This window comes from Pseudorasbora parva, chromosome 22 (genome assembly GCF_024679245.1).
Source record: "Pseudorasbora parva isolate DD20220531a chromosome 22, ASM2467924v1, whole genome shotgun sequence".
In the NCBI taxonomy this organism is placed as follows: domain Eukaryota; kingdom Metazoa; phylum Chordata; class Actinopteri; order Cypriniformes; family Gobionidae; genus Pseudorasbora; species Pseudorasbora parva.
This window is the reverse complement of record NC_090193.1, coordinates 2669119-2687500: the sequence shown is the minus strand read 5'-3', so window position 1 is coordinate 2687500 and position 18382 is coordinate 2669119. Positions and strand designations below refer to the sequence as shown.

General features: G+C 37.6%; 2 protein-coding genes across 2 annotated transcripts; both read right to left on the bottom strand.

The window, feature by feature from the left end:
- Nucleotides 1–646: 646 nt before the first annotated feature.
- On the bottom strand, nt 647–4182 carry LOC137058854 (uncharacterized). The gene is made up of 7 exons (XM_067432356.1): nt 3996–4182; nt 3658–3830; nt 1523–1627; nt 1273–1417; nt 988–1172; nt 812–881; nt 647–712 (listed from the first exon to the last, which is right to left on the bottom strand). Exons 1-7 carry the CDS (start codon nt 4110–4112, stop codon nt 647–649), a joined length of 861 nt encoding a protein of 286 aa, XP_067288457.1. The 5' UTR covers nt 4113–4182.
- Nucleotides 4167–17410, bottom strand: LOC137058853 (uncharacterized). Its single transcript, XM_067432355.1, has 8 exons — nt 17374–17410; nt 14671–14797; nt 10608–10713; nt 9413–9470; nt 9250–9302; nt 8305–8438; nt 4966–5191; nt 4167–4241 (listed from the first exon to the last, which is right to left on the bottom strand). The coding sequence occupies exons 1-8, from the start codon at nt 17408–17410 to the stop codon at nt 4167–4169; spliced, it is 816 nt and encodes a 271-aa protein (XP_067288456.1).
- Between the last annotated feature and the right edge of the window lie 972 nt (nt 17411–18382).

Below are 18382 nucleotides of genomic sequence, written 5' to 3'. Positions count from 1 at the left end.
GGAGGTAGGTAGGTAGGTGGGTGGATAGATGGATGGATAGATAGATAGATAGATAGATAGGTAGAAGGATAGATAGAAGGATGGATAGAAGGATGGATGGATGGATGGATAGATAGATGGATGGAAGGATAGATAGAAGGATAGATAGATGGATGGATGGATGGATAGATAGAAGGATAGATAGATAGATAGATAGATAGATAGATAGATAGATAGATAGATAGATAGATAGATAGATAGATAGATAGATGGATGGATGGATGGATGGATGGATGGATGGATGGATAGATAGAAGGATAGATAGATAGATAGATAGATAGATAGATAGATAGATAGATAGATAGATAGATGGATGGAAGGATAGATAGAAGGATAGATAGATGGATGGATAGATTGGATAGATAGATAGATAGATAGATAGATAGATAGATAGATAGATAGATAGATAGATAGATAGATAGATAGATAGTTGTCCATCGAAGGGTTTCCAAGCGAGGAGGAGTTCAGGATTTTACTCTCTGTCGCTTCTCTTCTTCTTTTCTCCTTCCATCTCCCCCTTTTCTCTCGCCTATAACCCTGGGTGCTGTTTTTTCTTCTTGGAGTCTGGAGAAGGCAGCAGAGCAGGTTTGGGTTCCTCAGAGATCCCTCATATATTATTTCTCCTTATAATCTTCGGTAGAGGCGGGCTGCGTGGCATCTGCTTTTTTTTCAACTGCAAAAGAGACGCAATATTTTAGTTAGCATCACATGTCACAATATTTGACAAGACAAAAGCACGGGGTGTGTAGTGCTGGTTCTGTGTGGCACTTACTATTACTAGTGGAGGAGGAGCAAAAGCTCTTTCCAGTGCTTTCAACTTGGCTTCTTTCCTTTTCCTCAAACTGTAAAGGAGGGAGATTATCAAGAGGTCACACAAAACATAAAATGATGATCATCACAGTAGCTTCATCACTGTGTGTCATGAAGACATGTATTTTTATATCTTACATGGGATCATAGGCTTCAAAAAGCTCCCGTTGTTTTCTGCGGCGTATCAAAAGTGGCACGTCTTCAGTCGTTTTTATAATCCACTTTTCTAAATCTGCCAGCATTGCGAATGGATAGGAAGGGCTGCAGAAACGGCCGAAGATCTCCTCGTAAAACTCTGAGAGCTTCTCAGATAACTCTCTGGTCTGGTGAGAAAAAGCAAATTTACAAGATCAGTCTTTTAATACATTTGGATGTGTGTGTGTGTGGTGCCGTGATGCTTTTAGATGGGCCATGATGTCTTACCTTCTTTCTTATAGCGGCTGGGTCATATTTGCACCCCTGCAGGTAATGAAGTTGCTCTTTCATTTGTCTAATGGCTTTACTGTTCATCACTTCCAGTTTTCTAATTTGGGCTATCTGCTCTCTAAAGTCGTCTATCTTCTCCTTTCTGCACAAAAACACACAAGACAGAAAGATGGTCAAACACAGTTACTGTCTTCCCAGATTGAGAGTGTGTAGAAATCAAACACATGGTTGTGCACAAGAAACATACATCTTTTCCCTATCATCCTGATAGCTCTCGAGGACCCGCTCCTGGTCGTATATAAAGTTCATAGATTCCTCCGCTATATGGTCATCATGGGCACAGAAGACTTGACTGAAACAGTAATGGAGATGATTAAAAACAATAACTCAGTGTCTGGCAACCAAAACTGAAACAAATCAACATTATAGGGATACTCCACCGCTTTTACATATTAAACTATAGCTACGTTTCCACCACAGGAACTTTACCCAGGAACCAGGAACTTTGGGTGGTATTCGGTGTGTTTTGCCCGCAGGAACAGGGTCTAAATGAAGTTCCGGGTAAATATTTCCCCCTCCAAACGGCCCTGCTCACGAGGTAGTACTTTTTCAAAGTTCAAAGGCGGGACTTGGGCGCTGAACATGCTGATTGGTTGAGCTCATGCAGTATTTTCAGGAACTTTCGAGGGCATTTTATTTCATCCGGCATTTTTAAATTTTTTGCTCTCTCTGTCTGATGGCGCGCGTTCGTCTCAGCCATCTCACGTGCAATGTCCGTAATAGCTGATAATAATATACATTGTCATTTTAAATTTAGCTTTACAAGCTTTCTGAATATGCCGCTCTTTTCTGTCGTTGTTAATTACCTCTTTAGTAAACCTATACATAACCAGCAAAAGCAGCACAGCTTGAATCTCTTCCATACTCGTTATTCATTTTTTACAGTCTATTTTTCACCATGCAAACGACCTGACCGATTACTTTTAAGTGTGTGTCCTTACATGACGTGACAGCGCGCGCCGCGCTCATGTTGACAAGAGAGGAAAGCTCATTTTTCTGAGGGGTATACTTTTTATTTCGTAAGTTATGAAGATAATGTTGGAGTAATGACAATGCCTATATTGCTCCATGCAGTTTTTACTTTAACTGCGCCTGACAGAAGAATTTTTTTCTTAGATGATTATTACACTTTACAACAGATAAATATCTTATATAATACTGTAGTAGTCCTGGTGGCCGTTAAGAGTTGCTATGGCTACAGTTAACACACTCCAGCTGCTGGAGAAAACAGCGTCGATATTTTTGATGCGGCAGACAAACTGCACGTGACAAAATGATTGCGATTGAAAGTCATCACATGTCAACACCAGATCGGTTTAGATAACGTCTCATGTAAACAGTCCACTAAATCTTTCAATCGGTACACGCAAAAATGATTACTGTCCGTCACTGACTTGGAGGAGCAGTCGCGCGCAGTCCTACATCACCGGACTAATCTGCCTAATCTTCACCGAACTTTAGATCGCGGTGGAAACGCAGACAGCTGCAGGTCTGGGGGGAGAGAAGTTCCTGTAAAAAAGTTCCTGGTACAAATTGTTCCGGGTAATTTTGGTGGAAACGGGGCTTATGTTAGTCCCTTAAGACGAGTTGATACTGTAGAGGAAATTAACTAAAGTGACTTTCCCCAGTGACCTCTTAGAAGAAAATGGCGTTTGTATATAATTGTGGAAAAGACTAAGACGAGTTGACACACACCTCTCTCGTCTCAGTGTGTGCTCTTAATCTCTCTGACGCGCGGTGACGATCTGATAGCATTTAGCTTAGCCCACTAAGCCCAGTTCATTCACTATGGTACCAAACAGAGATCAAGTTAGAAGCGCCCAAACTCCTCCACGTTTCCCTATTTAAATACAGTTACACCGATAGCTGAACGATCAAATATGGTGACACAAAATAAAACGTGATCTTTTCTAAGCGGATTAAAAATGAACTATAATGTATGGCGGAATAGCACTTCTGAGAGTACTTCGGCTCGGCGCAGTAAAAAGTCCCGGCTGAAAAATCCTCCCTCAAATCTCCTCCTCCGTCTCTCATTTCTGTCAATAGGAGGAGAGGATTTTTCAGGCATTACTTTTTACTGCGCCGAGTCGAAGTGGAGGAGTTTGGGCGCTTCTAACTTGATCTCTGTTTGGTACCATAGTAAATGAACTGGGCTTAGTGGGCTAAGCCAAATGCTATCAGATCGTCACCGCGCGTCAGAGAGATTAAGAGCACACACTCAGACGAGAGAGGTGTGTGTCAACTCGTCTTAGTTAAGGGAATAACAGTTTAATCTGAAAAAGCAGTGGAGTATCCCTTTAACAATGATGTAAAAGTAATTACGCTTTTGTGGCCTCTGGGTCAATCGGCTCTCTTTCAGGTGAAGTCTTTTCCTGGTCCTCAGACTTCACACAGATTTTAGAGCTGGAATAATGCAAAGTCATGGCGGCTTCCGGCGCGTTTGTGAATGGGTTTGCATTGAGCTCTGCTCTTTCAAACTGAAAATAGTCCTGAATCTGGAGGGAGAATTACAAACCATCAGCTTGCTTGCGTGTTGCATTTGATCACACATCGCTGTGTGCTGACTTTACAACTTTACTGAGCCTTATTTTCATTTTAAAAATCATAACAACAAATACAGATTCTTTCAAGATTGCCAGAATTATTTGTGCATTATTCACCACTTCCAGCTGTCTCATGGGGTCTTTTATTTCAGCGTGTCTGCGGTCCAAGACCTTTTCAAACATTTCCTGGACCCAATCCGTCAGGCAGGAATATTGGATGAGCTGGTGCTTCATTTCTCTAACATGAAATTCCTGGAGAACACATGAATAGTCGAAAATATTAAAGTGTTAGTTCACCCAGAAATGTAAATTGTGTGATAATTTTGCCTCCTTTGGTTGGTCAGCCGTCAGACCTCCGTTCATCTTCACACACAGATGAAGATATTAGTGTTGAAATCCGATGGCTCAGAAAGGCCTTCATTGACACCAATGTCATTTCCTCTCTCAAGACCCATAAAGGCACTAAAGACGTCGTTACAAAGCCCATCTCACTACAGCGGCTCTACAATCATTTATGAAGAGGCCAGAATAGTTTTTGTGCACAAAAAAACTAAATAACGACTTATATAGCGATGGCCGATTTCAAAACAAAGTTTAGAACGGTGATGAATCAGTGAATCGATTCAGGATTCGGATCGCGTGTCAAACTGATGAAATCATGTGACTTTGGTGATCCGAATCCTGAATCGATTCACTGATTCATCACCGTTCTAAACTTTGTTTTGAAATCGGCCATCACTATATAAGTCGTTATTTAGTTTTTTTTTTGTGCACTAAAACTATTCTGGCCTCTTCATAAATGATTGTAGAGCCGCTGTAGTGAGATGGGCTTTGTAACGACGTCTTTAGTGCCTTTATGGGTCTTGAGAGAGGAAATGACATTGGTGTCAATGAAGGCCTTTCTGAGCCATCGGATTTCAACACTAATATCTTCATCTGTGTGTGAAGATGAACGGAGGTCTGACGGCTGTCCAACCACAGGAGGAATTAATCACACAATGCACATTTCTGGGTGAACTAACCCTTTAAGAGACAGAACTGACATCAGTGTGTCTTGTTGTCGATGTAATTGTAAGTGTGTAATTACCAATTCTCTGATTTGATTATATAAAGCCGGTTTCTCCAGATTTTGCTCAGAGACCCTAGACTTTAACCACGACAGCTGAAAAAGTAACTCTTTGAAGGAATTTTTCATTTCCTCTATGTCTGCTTCCGGCTCTTCTTGCACTTTTTTCTGCTCTTCCAGAAAATGCACACTCCTCCAAACAGGTTCCTTGTCCCCTTCCTCAGACACTTCAGAGTCACACACTTCACTGAAACAGTAACAGAGATGGCCATGAATTGTAATGTTGTCAGAAGCAGAATCTTCACTGTGCATGTGCAATATATATATATATATTGCAAATGTACATATCGCAATATGCATATTGCAATGGCACGTAATATCTGAAAGATTTTAATAGGCTTCTTCAACATTGTGAAAAGTGTACGTTTTAGGTCAGCATATAACAACAGAAAATAGACTGAGCACACGACTGTTACTGTTACTTTTTACACGGCTCTGTGAAATTCTTGATTCTGATTGGTCAATCGCGCATTCCAGCGGTATGTTATTTCCAGATAACAACCGCTCATCCGGGTACTATGAGTTATCTTGACCGGCACTACTTCTATGCTTAACGCTGGCGCCATCTTGTGGCTTAAACAGCAATGGCTACAATGGAAGACTTCAAGGCAGGTTTCCTTTATAAAGTTTTTAATATAGATATTTTTCTTACACAAACGCATCGATTCGAATCAGAAGGCTCTATTAACCCATCGGAGTCGTGTGGAGCACGTTATTTGACGGACAGCTGCATTTTTTATGGACTTCAAAAACAGCTCCAACTACTGCTGGGATTAACGTTAGCCTGGACTTTTTAAATATAACTCTGATTGTATTTGTCTGACAGAAGAATGCCATAAACACCTATAATGACTTGAGGGTGAGTAAATCATAGGCTTGGTTTCATTTTTGGGTGAACTAACCCTTTCAGCATTCATTTTAACATTTAGCAGCAATAGATAAAGGCTTAAAGCAGTTGGAACTGTTTTTCTTCGCGGAAGCTTTGCGTAAGAGCTAATAAAATATTTAATCTCAAGACAATATTTTGTGTCTAATAATTATTTATTTGAGACTAGTAGCCGTGTAATAAGCGGGATAATGTCCACCCAGCCGGTTGTTATCTCAGAATAAACCCCTTCAGAGTGATGCTCCGCGTCGCCTCGGGGTCCTGATCACTCTGTCGGGGTTTATTCTGCGATAACAACCGGCTGGGTGGACATTATCCCTTACTTATCTGTCAACACACTTGATGAGTATTCATGTAAACTCAGTCGGTTATGCTTTAAGTGAACGATATCAGAAACAAATCCTGAACTCTGAAACATGACGAAATGAAATAAATCAGTGGGCCCTGTTTTAACGACCCGAAGCCCAGTTGTGTTTGCCCCATTGTGGATTCACTATTTACACGTAAACGGAAAGACTGAACGCTTATATTAATATCATTATATTAAATGACACAGAAATACTGCACTGTTGACTTCAGAGCAGGTGTGTGTTGGTCAATGATCAGTGGTTTTCAGTTCCTCACAATAGCAACGCTCCAACAATGCTCCTGGACACTCCTGGTCTAGACCAGACGCTCATGGGGGAAATTATATCATAGAAGAAAATTAATTTGAATCATTATGTATGAGAGTTTAACACATATTTTCCAAATGAAATAATATTATACATACAGAGAAGCATAATGGCCCGTCCATGACCTTAGAGGTCACTGTCCAGCTAAATGTCTAAATATAATGGCCTAGGCGTTAGGATGATGAAACGGGGTTATTTGTGTATGTGCTCGCAACTTTTACCACGTGAGTGGAAATTACAGAAGCAGCTAGTGCTGAGCTTGGAGGTCAGGGGAGGGTTAGGAATGGAAAAGAGTGTGTGTGCAAGAAAACAAATCTTAATAAAGACAATTGGCTAAGGTTGGTCATGTAGTGGAGTAAAAAGTACGATATTTGTCTTTCAAATGTAGTGGAGTAAAAGTCATAACTTTCCAGAAAAAATAATACTCCAGTAAAGTACAGATACTCAAAAAGTAAACTTAAGTACAGTACTCAAGTAAATGTGCTTAGTTACTGTCCACCTCTGTCAAAGACATTAGTTTATCAGTTAATCTGAGTAAGAATGAAATCAAGAGTATTATTAAGAAAAGGTTGAAGGAAAGATGGCAAAAACAATGGGATCACGAGAAGAAAGGTTGATGGTTTTACAGGATTCAAAGGAAAGGAGAAGAGATGAGAAGTGCAGGGAAAAACAGAAGAGAAGAGATAATAATATAAGTCTAAATAGTACACTTTATAAAGTGAATAAACATGATACAGGAAAGTGTGAATTTTGTGGGCAGAAGAAACAGTGGAACATACTGTCAGAAATATGAGACTGAAAGAAGGGTTTACAAAATCTAGAAAGAATAAAAATGTGATTTATATTAGGAGATATTGTACAAAATAACTCAGGAAATGAATGTTATAATTTTCTTTTTCAATATCTAAAAGTGGCTAATTTATGGACTCGAATATAAGGGAGGACGTGTCATTTTGTTCCACACTCCACACCAGTCGGTGGCGGTAAAACACCATTTCGTTGTTTGTCAACCGCCAAAAAAATTGAAGAAAAAGAAGAAGAAGAAGAAGAAGAAGAAGACGACGACGACGACGACGTGGTAGGTTCAGTTTGAGAAACCACATGCTATCTGTTCTCCTTAATACTCCTGGTTTGAGAAACTTTGGGTTCGCTGCTCAACCAGGATTTTTGTTACCTGCCCTTGAGTGCTGGATTGGGAATTTGCTTTGGTGCAGCAGCCCAAGGATTTTATTCCTACCCTCACGGGTTACAACCAGAAGGATAAATATTTCCTTTCATCGATACCTTTTTGCAGATGAGACTGTTCCTTCTAAAGACTGTTCGCTTTGACAAGCCCCATTATTCTTCAACTGTATGGGACGTTTCACATGCATCCATCTACAGCATTATTTGTGTGTGATTTATCTAATGTTTGAGTGGTTATCAGCTTTGATGGTTTACGGGTGAATTGTTTCACCAGAAGATTCAATATATGCTGCAAAAGATTTTCCTTTTGTTGTCTTTTGTTGATGTATGCATACCCTGAACACTGTATCAAAAAGGGTAGTGTGCAAAATTGATTTCCCGTCATTTTCTTTAGCAGGCCTGGTTTGCAATAGCCTGGACTGTTATAACGTGGAGCTGGACGTGAACATGAGAACCGGGTCGAGCTGAAACCAGCAGAACATGATAGGGCCCAGTGTCTGGCAGCCCGAGCTATAAACGGAAACAAATCAACATTTAACAAAGATGTACACATACCTCTCTTTTGAACGGAGTCTGGGATCAGCCTCACGACTGGCCCGATCATTTTTTGCCTTCTGTCCACTTTCGGATGCGGCACTTTTCTCCAGATATTTATGCTGGGCCACTTTCATATGCGGTGGATACAGATTCTACACACAAATGAAAAACTTAATGCACACACTTTACAAGCAGTAGATATTTCATACGAGACCCTGGAGCATGAAAACAGTCCAGCGTCTCACGGGTTTATCTGTGGCACACTGCAAAAATTGCTTTTCTTACTCAGTATTTTTGTCGTTTCTTGTCTAAATATCTAAAAATTCTTACAGTAAGAAACATTTACTAGAGAAGTAAAAATTATCTTGTTTTGGGAAAAAATAACTCAAAATGAAGAGAGTTTTTGCTTAAAATAAGCAAAATAATGTTGATTTAAGATTATTTTTCTCACCCCATTGGCAGATTATTTCTCTTATTTTAAGCAAAAACTCTCTTCATTTTGAGTTATTTTTTCCCAAAACAAGACAATAACTTTTGCTTGTCTAGTAAATACTTCTTGTTTTAAGTATTTTTAGATGTTTGGACTAGAAACAAGACAAAAATACTGAGTAAGAAAAGCATTTTTTGCAGTGCAATATCCAACAATTCATTGTATGGATCCATTTTTCGTTTATGCCAAAATTCATTATGATATCAAGATCATGTTCCATGAAGACATTTCGTAAAATTGTATTATTAGTAATAATGTATCATAGTAATAATATTGCTACGGACTTCATTTGGACAAATTTAAAGGAGATTATCTCAGATTTTCATCTTGGCCAAATATTCATTATATAACAATATCAATGGAAAGCTTATTTCAATTTCATTAGGACTGGTTTTGTGATTCAGGGTCACATTTAAAAAAAAAATTCATATTCATTTGAACCGGAACAATCAGAATATATAAAATTCACTTACATCATAGTGGAATAGCTTTAAAGCACCGTACTTTGATGGGTCTGGATGCTGTCCTGCATAAAACATCACATTTATTTCATGTTAATATGATTCTCATGAAGGAACTTATGCTTAACGTCACTTCATACTCAAGTGATATGTTTTGAATTCAAACGTTACAAACCGGTTTTGTAAGTGCCAAAGATGGGAGGAAGCATGACAGACTCCAGCGGATTGAGCTCCTGTTGATGATAAATGAGGATACACACATTAAGACTAATACAGGGCTTTCATGAAGGAACATTTAAGATCTTTTGAAGAGTAAAAGAAGAGTTAAGAGTTAAGTAACTGAAATGTAAAATGAAGGGAACACAACATCAGTGTGATCTCTAAATGTAGATGTTTAAGGAGAAACACTTCAGAGTTTGAGATATCGATCGCTTTTTAATTCATTTTACTAAAAACAAACTTGAATGGTTTTGTTCAGAACCACTACAATAAGGAAATAACTTCTACTGCTCCTTCTGATCACACTGCAGAAAGGGATTTCTCTTTTTCCAGCACAAATATCTAAATGCAGAAGAGTGTGTGTGTGTGTGTGTGTGTGTGTGTGTGTGTGTGTGTGTGTGTGTGTGTGTGTGTGTGTGTGTGTGTGTGTAGGCTGTGGGCCCTTATGTACAAATTCAATGGATGTAATTCCTGCTCTCAATTAAATATTTTTAGTTTGTCCAATGAGTTAATTTTGCATTTTATTTCTAAATTTTATTTTTAAATTTTATTTTTTAAAGGCAAATTAAGTTGATAACAGTGTTCACCTTACATAATAAACTTTTATAAACTTAACATAACAATTAAGTAAACGGCACATATACATATTATAACAGTGACAAATCCAAATGATTTGTATTTACTCAAAGAAATTGTGCCAGCTTTACTTGAATTTTTTTGTTCATATAACTAGATTGTTATTTGTAAAAAATGCTCAGTATAGTTGTGAGCAACCTCGTACCACATATTCTCGAAAGTAAATCCAACAAGTCATTTTTTTGAGTGTACCTTTTGGGTTTTGTACCTTAGGGAACCGCCCCAGTGACAGCAATGTACCTTTTTTTCTGACAGTTCATCCCTAAAATGTATCTTGATTTAAACTTGTTTAGATATTTGTATTGGACAGGACATAAATACTGAGGAAGACAATCATTTTTGCAGTGCACACAATATTTAATGCCATGACTTTATGAATGTAAGACTTTCAGCTCTGATTTAAGATCATTTTAAGACTCACACAAGCCTTGGACATATAAGCGCAGGCTTAATATTAATAATGACCCATGATGGTTGAAAAAACAACACATTCAATAGTATGATAGCCTTCTTACCTTCACCACCAGAATCTTTTCCAGGTTAGTTTTAGGTGGTGGTTGTGGCCGCAGTCCAGGCTTGTCTGGGGTCCACACTGGCTGTTCGCTCTGAGCAGGCCTAAGTCTGCGAAATTTATACATTCTTAACTTTGTAATCACAACTTCGCAAAAAGTCTCAATCAGATGCTGATAGGAAGTCCGACACTGATCAGTGGCTGCAGATGCAGAAGCGCGTCCGCTCTTTAAGCCTCCAGCGCTGTGATGTCACTGATGGAACGCGCTCCTGTGATGTCACTGCAGGAGATTGTTTTGATTTAAAAACTGTTAATAAAGATGAATGAGTGCATGGCAGGGGTTTACAAACGTTACCATGCCAACGACCCTCAAATATGATGCACCTTTATGGGGGACCCCCTTAAATCCATCTATATATTTATCTACTTAACCTGTTAAACTGACTTCCAAATTTTGAAAAAATCCTAAGAAATGCATACTCAGACTAAAACAAATACAGTTTGTGAATCCTTTGCACTAAAAGCATAATTATGGTCTCATTTGAAAGCAGACACCTAGCAGTTTACTGTAAAGTCAAAATGATAATATTTTTTATAATCAAAAAAAGCTATAAGCTTCAAAGTTTTGTAAAGTTATTAGAAATTTATTTGTATGAAATATCTTTATGAAAATAAAATTGAAGTGGGCCTTGGAGAAATCTAGAAATGCACTACAGCTAAAGCCACAAGTCTGACCATGTTATATTTCAGATCTGAAGATGATCAGTCTAAAACTCTGAATTTTATTAAACGTTTTGCAAGATCGTTTCATGTGATTTTATTTTGAGATATCGCTGAAATATAAACTGATGTTTATTGCCACATCTTCTCAGCTTTCATTCGCTATTTTGCCTCTATTGTTTAGAGGTGCAAACTGCCCCATTCAGTTTGTCTCCCCGGCACACATTCACACTTCTGCGGACTGGTTATGGCTCTAATTATTATTCTTTTGTCTGCATTATAATTACTAACGATTCTCTATTCAAACTGTTCTATTCAAACCTCATTTCTAAATCAAACCTCTCACTTTACCCTCACTGAGACTCTATCGAATGCATTTCGTCCAAATAAGCATTTCAGTAGTTTTACATTTAGAAAATGTTCATAAAAATAAAGTATTTACTCAGTGGCAGGTGCATCTCTAGGGCACGCTAGCATGTTAGCTTAGCACACCAGCAAAACAACAATTTATACGATTAAAATCATGTTTTATTCAAAACTTGCTTCATATCACTTTATAATTTATATGTAGAGTGTTTTATATAACAATATGTGGTCTCATGTAGCTTCGGGTCAAAAAAATTGACAGAAAATATACAATGCTAAAAGCTATGTGGAATAGCATTGCATTATAAATATCATCTATTATGAAACCACCCAACATGGCATAAAGAACACAGACCAACCATATATTGCCGCGATTGTGTGTTTATTGTCTTAAAACGTGTCTATCTGCATAAAATAGCGATCTAACGACCTCTGGAAGCTGTTTTGGAAATGTCAGATACTTCCTGAATGTCACATGGTGTGTCTGTTCTTCATGTGTTCCACATGTGGTGAATTTTCAGTAGTACAGCTTTCCAGCGCCCTCCGGCTGCCAGAATGAATTGAAAACACAGCATATCACAGTATACTGCGCTCATAATCATACATCCGCAGATTTTGGATAAAGATTGAATAAATAATACTTCTCTGTATAGAAATTTGACTCAAACATGTGAGAATCTATCAATATTTCTCCACATCTGCACACATTTGAAGTAAAAGCCCTGAGGGAAGTTGTTTTGTCGAGTGTATTCATGACGACCACAGAGGAGTATTTTATGAATGGGAGCAAATGACGCGCATATTACAATCAAAAGGTAGCGACGCCCAAGATCATATTCATAACTCCTGGCACATATTAACACATTACGGTCACTATAAGACTTTGAGAATAAAACAGAGGTAAAAAAATTAAACTTTAGTCTTAGATCTTTTTAATGATGTATAGTTTGTCAAGGTAATTACTCACACCTGATAGTAATTTTGAGCTAATTTAAGCAAAGAGAGCTTCAGCACGTCATCGTCCTCGTGGCGGTTATCAGGACTCCAAGACCATTTTTTGGGGATTTCCGCCTGGATTTGGCCGACCCAAATTGAAAGGCTTCCCATACACACACACAGTGGTCTACGTTCAAACTTTTGGTGTCATTTTAAAGGAGACCCTTTGCAGTTACATAAAACACTGCTAAAAGTCATAAACATGTAAGGAAATGTTGTCTAAACTGTAATAAACACCAAAAAGTAGGTGCTTTTTGATTTTTATAAATTAATTTTTGAAAGTGTGTAACTCAGGCCCTGTGAGCTCTAGGACCCTGCAGACAGTTTGGGCTGTTTCCACTAAATTACAGAAAATAGTGGGAAAAAGAAGTTTGTCTGTGTCATGTCAACACAGTCTCACCCCTACTCGTCAAATGTTGCCGAACGGTCAAGGGACCCTGACGTCAGCTGTTGACGCACAGGGTACCCCTAAATCGCCATTTTTCGACGTACTGGGTAATCCACTGATTTCAATGAGAAACCTAGGACGTCATAAACAGACGTGTTGGGCATGTGAATGTTATCGTCATGATGGAATTTATTGGGTTATAATTTTTCCATTATGACATGTTAGAGTGTGATTCTCAATTTAATCAGCCAGCACATTTATTTACGCTATGATACACGTTTGAAACAGCAGTCAAACCCCACCCCGCCCTAAACCTACCCATTTGCGTATTATATGATATAAAACTCAGACTGTAACAGACAACAGGCACACTTTATTGAAGAAGTCCAACTATTCCGAGGCCAAACGATTGAATTGTGTGAAGAAAAGACCCAAAAGCAATCACCGTCTCTATCCGCGCCGCGCCCCGGCGTCACACTGAAGACGCCACAGGTAGACCCCTCGGCGTCACGCGATGGACGAACTGGGAACCCAATTGCTTTCAGTGGGAAACCTTTGGCGTCAACATTAGACGGCAATTCTATCGGTATAAAATCGCGCTGAAGAAGTCTCATTCAGAACACATCGCGATGTTTGGCATCATCACATGTGCCACATGTTGGTGAGTAGTCATACATATTATGTCCTAATATTTGATATAAAGTATTTTCTGCTTGTCGTTATCGATCATGTTCAGTCCCTGCATTGTATCTGTCATCATCTCCACTGAGGCTTTGCATTTCTTTGCTTTCTAAATAAACACACCATGTTGTATGACAAACCTAAAACAGAGCACTGCTATCAGTGTCTGGTTTATTACACAGATAAACACACAACATTTAAACATGTGAAAAAAATTCACTATTTCGAACATTTTAGATGATGATAATCCATGATTAAATTTATTGAAAATATTTATCATCACTAAATTTAGTGATTCAAACTAATGTAGTGAAAACAGTGACCATAGTTCTGAAATCTCAAAATATCACTAAAATCTCATTTGTTGTTAAAATTATTTTTTTAATGTTTTTTTGTTGTTGTGGAGTCCCTATATTATCATTAACATTAATAATCATTATGATTTATTTTGATTATTAGAATATTTGGTCTGGATTTAAAACAATAAAAAACATTTAAAACAAACAAAACAATGAAACCAGTTAAGCTATTAACCATTGTGAATAAGCAGTTTAAAACAATATTGTAACATGACTTAACAAAAATAAAAAAATGATAAATAAAACTATTCAAAAATATTGTAATGTTGTATAATTGTATTTAAGTTTAGGCTATACTATATAAATTACTGTTTTACTAATTCTTAGTATCCTTAATTGGTCATGTTATTTTGCATTTTAGGCTTATTTTAGGTAGAAAGTATATGTATTCTGCACATGTACTGTATTTAAGTTATATTTCAGAGGTAGGATAATCACTGCGTTGTGATTGTGGAACTTTTCGGGCAAATCAATGAACACCTTTTTGAGGCTCTGTTATAAAGTACATACAAACAATATTACTTTACATTAAAAGCCAATGGTTAGTATGTTACTACCTTGAAAGCGATAACGAAGTTTCTTGTGATATTTGATGATAATGCCGTTCTGTCTGCTCTCGACGTTCTTCATGAAGTCGTAGCCGCACACGCGACCAAGCAAAGTCAGCGTAGCTCACAGCGCCACCTGCTGGTGAAAATGATCACTAAACTCTTGCTCCTGAAACCAGCAGCTGTGAGAGGCCGTTTCAGCATAAAAACATTCCAGGGTTACTCGTCGTAATTATATTTTTACTAGTAACAATTCAATTATAGAGCTCTTTAATTCAATTTTTACTAGTAACAATTATGATTATAGAGCTCTCTAATTCATTTATTACTAGTCATATGTCTCCATTGACTTCCATTCATTTTTAATTATAGAGCTCTGTAATTCAATTATTACTAGTAACAATTACAATTATAGAGCTCTGCAATTACACATATCCTTAATGTGTATTTTTACTAGTAATAAATCATTTGAAGAGCTCTGTAATTCAATTGTTACTAGTAATAAATCATTTGAAGAGCTCTGTAATTCAATTGTTACTAGTAATAAATCATTTGAAGAGCTCTGTAATTCAATTGTTACTAGTAATAAATCATTTGAAGAGCTCTGTAATTCAATTGTTACTAGTAACAATTGAATTAGAGAGCTCTAGGTCTAGGCCACATTATTTTATTAAAGGGTTAGCTCACCCAAAAAAATGTATTCTGTTAATTACTCACCCTAATGTTCTAAACCTGCAACCAGTGATGCCAGTAACGCGTTACTCTAATCTGACTACTTTTCTCCAGTAACGAGTAATCTAACGCGTTACTATTTCCAAACCAGTAATCAGATTAAAGTTATTTATCCAAGTCACTGTGAGTTACTATTTTAGTCATTTTCCTTCGTAAAAACCGACAGCTTATCAAAATTCTCAGCCCGAGTTCGGCTGAAGCCTGTTTTTTATTTTTATTTTATTATTTTTTTACATTGTTGCAGCCATTAAAATAGTTGAGTTTTGTTTTTAATGTCAAAGTAGTTATTTTTCGTTTCGTTTCTTTATTAACCTAATTTAGAAAAATGTTCAGAGCAATTTTTTGTTTGTTGAATTAAAGTTTATATAGGCAAGACAATTCAAGAGTTGGTTTGAGAGACTAGGCTATTAAACTTGCGGTTAACTCACTGGGTCGTCACATAAAAAAAAATGAAAACTTTAATTAAACAAACAAAAAATTGCTCTAAACATTTTTCTAAATGAACTTAAAGAAACAAAATGAAATATAACTACTTTGACATTAAAAACAAAGTAGGCTAGTTATTATACCACCACAAAGGCATTTTTGACGAGCTGAGGCAGGCTGATAGATTAGCCTACTGCTCGCAACGGCGCTCAAAAAACCCGAAACGGGCTACACAATCTAAAAAAAATGAATAAATAAAAAAGTACATGCAGGTTGTTTTATAGCCAACCTTACACTTCAGCAAAATTAATATAAATCCGATCTTCAATTCCCGCGGTATATGCTCATTTAACGGAGTTCACATCAAAGCAAAAGATTCCAGCATTTTATTCAGCAGCCCATTTCAAATTCAAAGATCGCGATATGAGAGAGAGAGAGAGCGACCTAAGCACTGGTAAGATCATTAGTCTCATTCATTTATATTGAAGATAATTGTGTTTTGTGTGACTTATTTTAAAGTTTCATTTACGGCCATTTGCGTTGGCTTGCTTTACTCATTTGCAGCGATGTTGCAGTAGCACCATCATCTATCTGACTACAACATAACACGCTCTCAAACATTTATTTTTTAATTATTTGCCAGGAGTAAAATTTACACATGTGGTTTAAACAACCAGATACATTTACATTTGTCCGGTTTAGTTTGAAATGCTTTCATGCACCTTCTGAATTGGTTTGTTTGAGTGATCGGAATTAAATACGTCTCGAAAGACTCTCGGAAGGCATTTAGGCCTACTCCTGGTCATTTCGCAATCAGATAGATAGGCCTACCTGGTCAGAGAAAACGAATGAAGGAACCAGTTGTAAAAAGGCCATAACTCCAGCAGCTGCACTGAAGAAACGGACTCTTTAACCCTGCGCGAGCCATATCTTGACAGTGGCGCAAGCTATCATGGTCTCATGTTGTTTCCACCAGCACATCTCATTGTTCATTTTAATTATTAAAATAAATATAAAACGAAGGAGAAGCCTAAAAAAAGGGGCGTAAAAAAAGTCGGGGCTCTCAGGCTCGGGCATAAACGCAATAAAGTGAGTGTTGCCAAAAACGGTTGTCATTTCTATTTGGAGGCGGCAGCGGTGTTGTCGGCAACTGCTGAATGTAACGAATAAAGTAACTTGTAATCTAACTTAGTTACTTCTAAAATCAAGTAATCTGTAAAGTAACTAAGTTACTTTTTAAAGGAGTAATCAGATTACTTTTTCAAAGTAACTGTGGCAACACTGCCTGCATCACAATTTCATCTTTGAAACACAAATGAAGATATTATTGATGAAATCAGAGAGATTTCTGTCCCTTCATTTCCAGCTACGCAACTGCCACTTTGAAACTTCAAAAACTTCATGAAGACACCGTAAAACTAATCCAAAGGAATCAAGCAGTTTAGTAAATTTTATTTTTCTTCTAAAGAAAGTTGATTAATGTTTATATGTGAATAAAAGTCTACATTAAAGGGTTAGTTCACCCAAAAATGAAAAATGTCATTAATTACTCACCCTCATGTCGTTCGACACTTGTAAGAACTTCGTTCATCTTCGGAACACAAATGAAGATATTTTAGTTGAAAGCTGATGGCTGAGAAAGGCTTCAGATAGGCCTCCATTGACATTCAGTACATTTACACTCACAAGAACCATAAAAGGCACTAAAAACATCATTACAAAGTCATACAGTAATTTCAAGAAGCCACGAGAATAGTTTTTGTGGGCAAAAAAATAATCTAAACGACTTTATCCACCAAGTTATTGTCTTCCGCGTAGGCCTCGGACGTGAACTCACGCAGCACCACGACACTTGCGCGAGAATATGACGCAGATCCGCCGTTCGGACACATGACTCAGAAGCGAGGAATTTTGTTTACAAGCAGAGGAAGGGAAAACATGCGTATCTAATCTGTTGAATTCTACACTGATAGTGCTTTAGGAAAAAGAAAAAGAAAACACTTTAAAAAAAGTTCCTCGCTTCTGGGTCATGTGTTCACGTCCGAGGCATAAGCGGAAGACAATAACTTGGTGGATAAAGTCGTTATTTTGATTATTTTTTTGCCCACAAAAACTATTCTCATCGCTTCGTGAAATTACTGTAGAGCCGCTGCAGTGAGATGGACTTTGTATCGACGTTTTTAGTGCCTTTATGGTTCTTGTGAGTGGGAATTGGGAACTGAATGCCAATGTAGACCTATCTGAAGCCTTTCTCAGCCATCAGCTTCCAACTAAAATATCTTCATTTGTGTTCCGAAGATGAATGAAGTTCTTACTGGTGCCGAACGACATGAGGGTGTGTAATTAATGACATATTTTTCATTTTTGGGTGAACCAACCCTTTAATCTATACATCACAAAGCAATCGAGTCTGTTCAGAATTTTGGACTAAACCACTCGGATTGGTTAATTTGGATTGGTTTTTGATCTCTTTATTAATTTTTGAAGCGTCAAAGTGGTAATTGCGTGGACTGCAAGTGGAGGGACAGAAAGTGCTTAACTTAAAAGTATTTTTGAGTTTGGA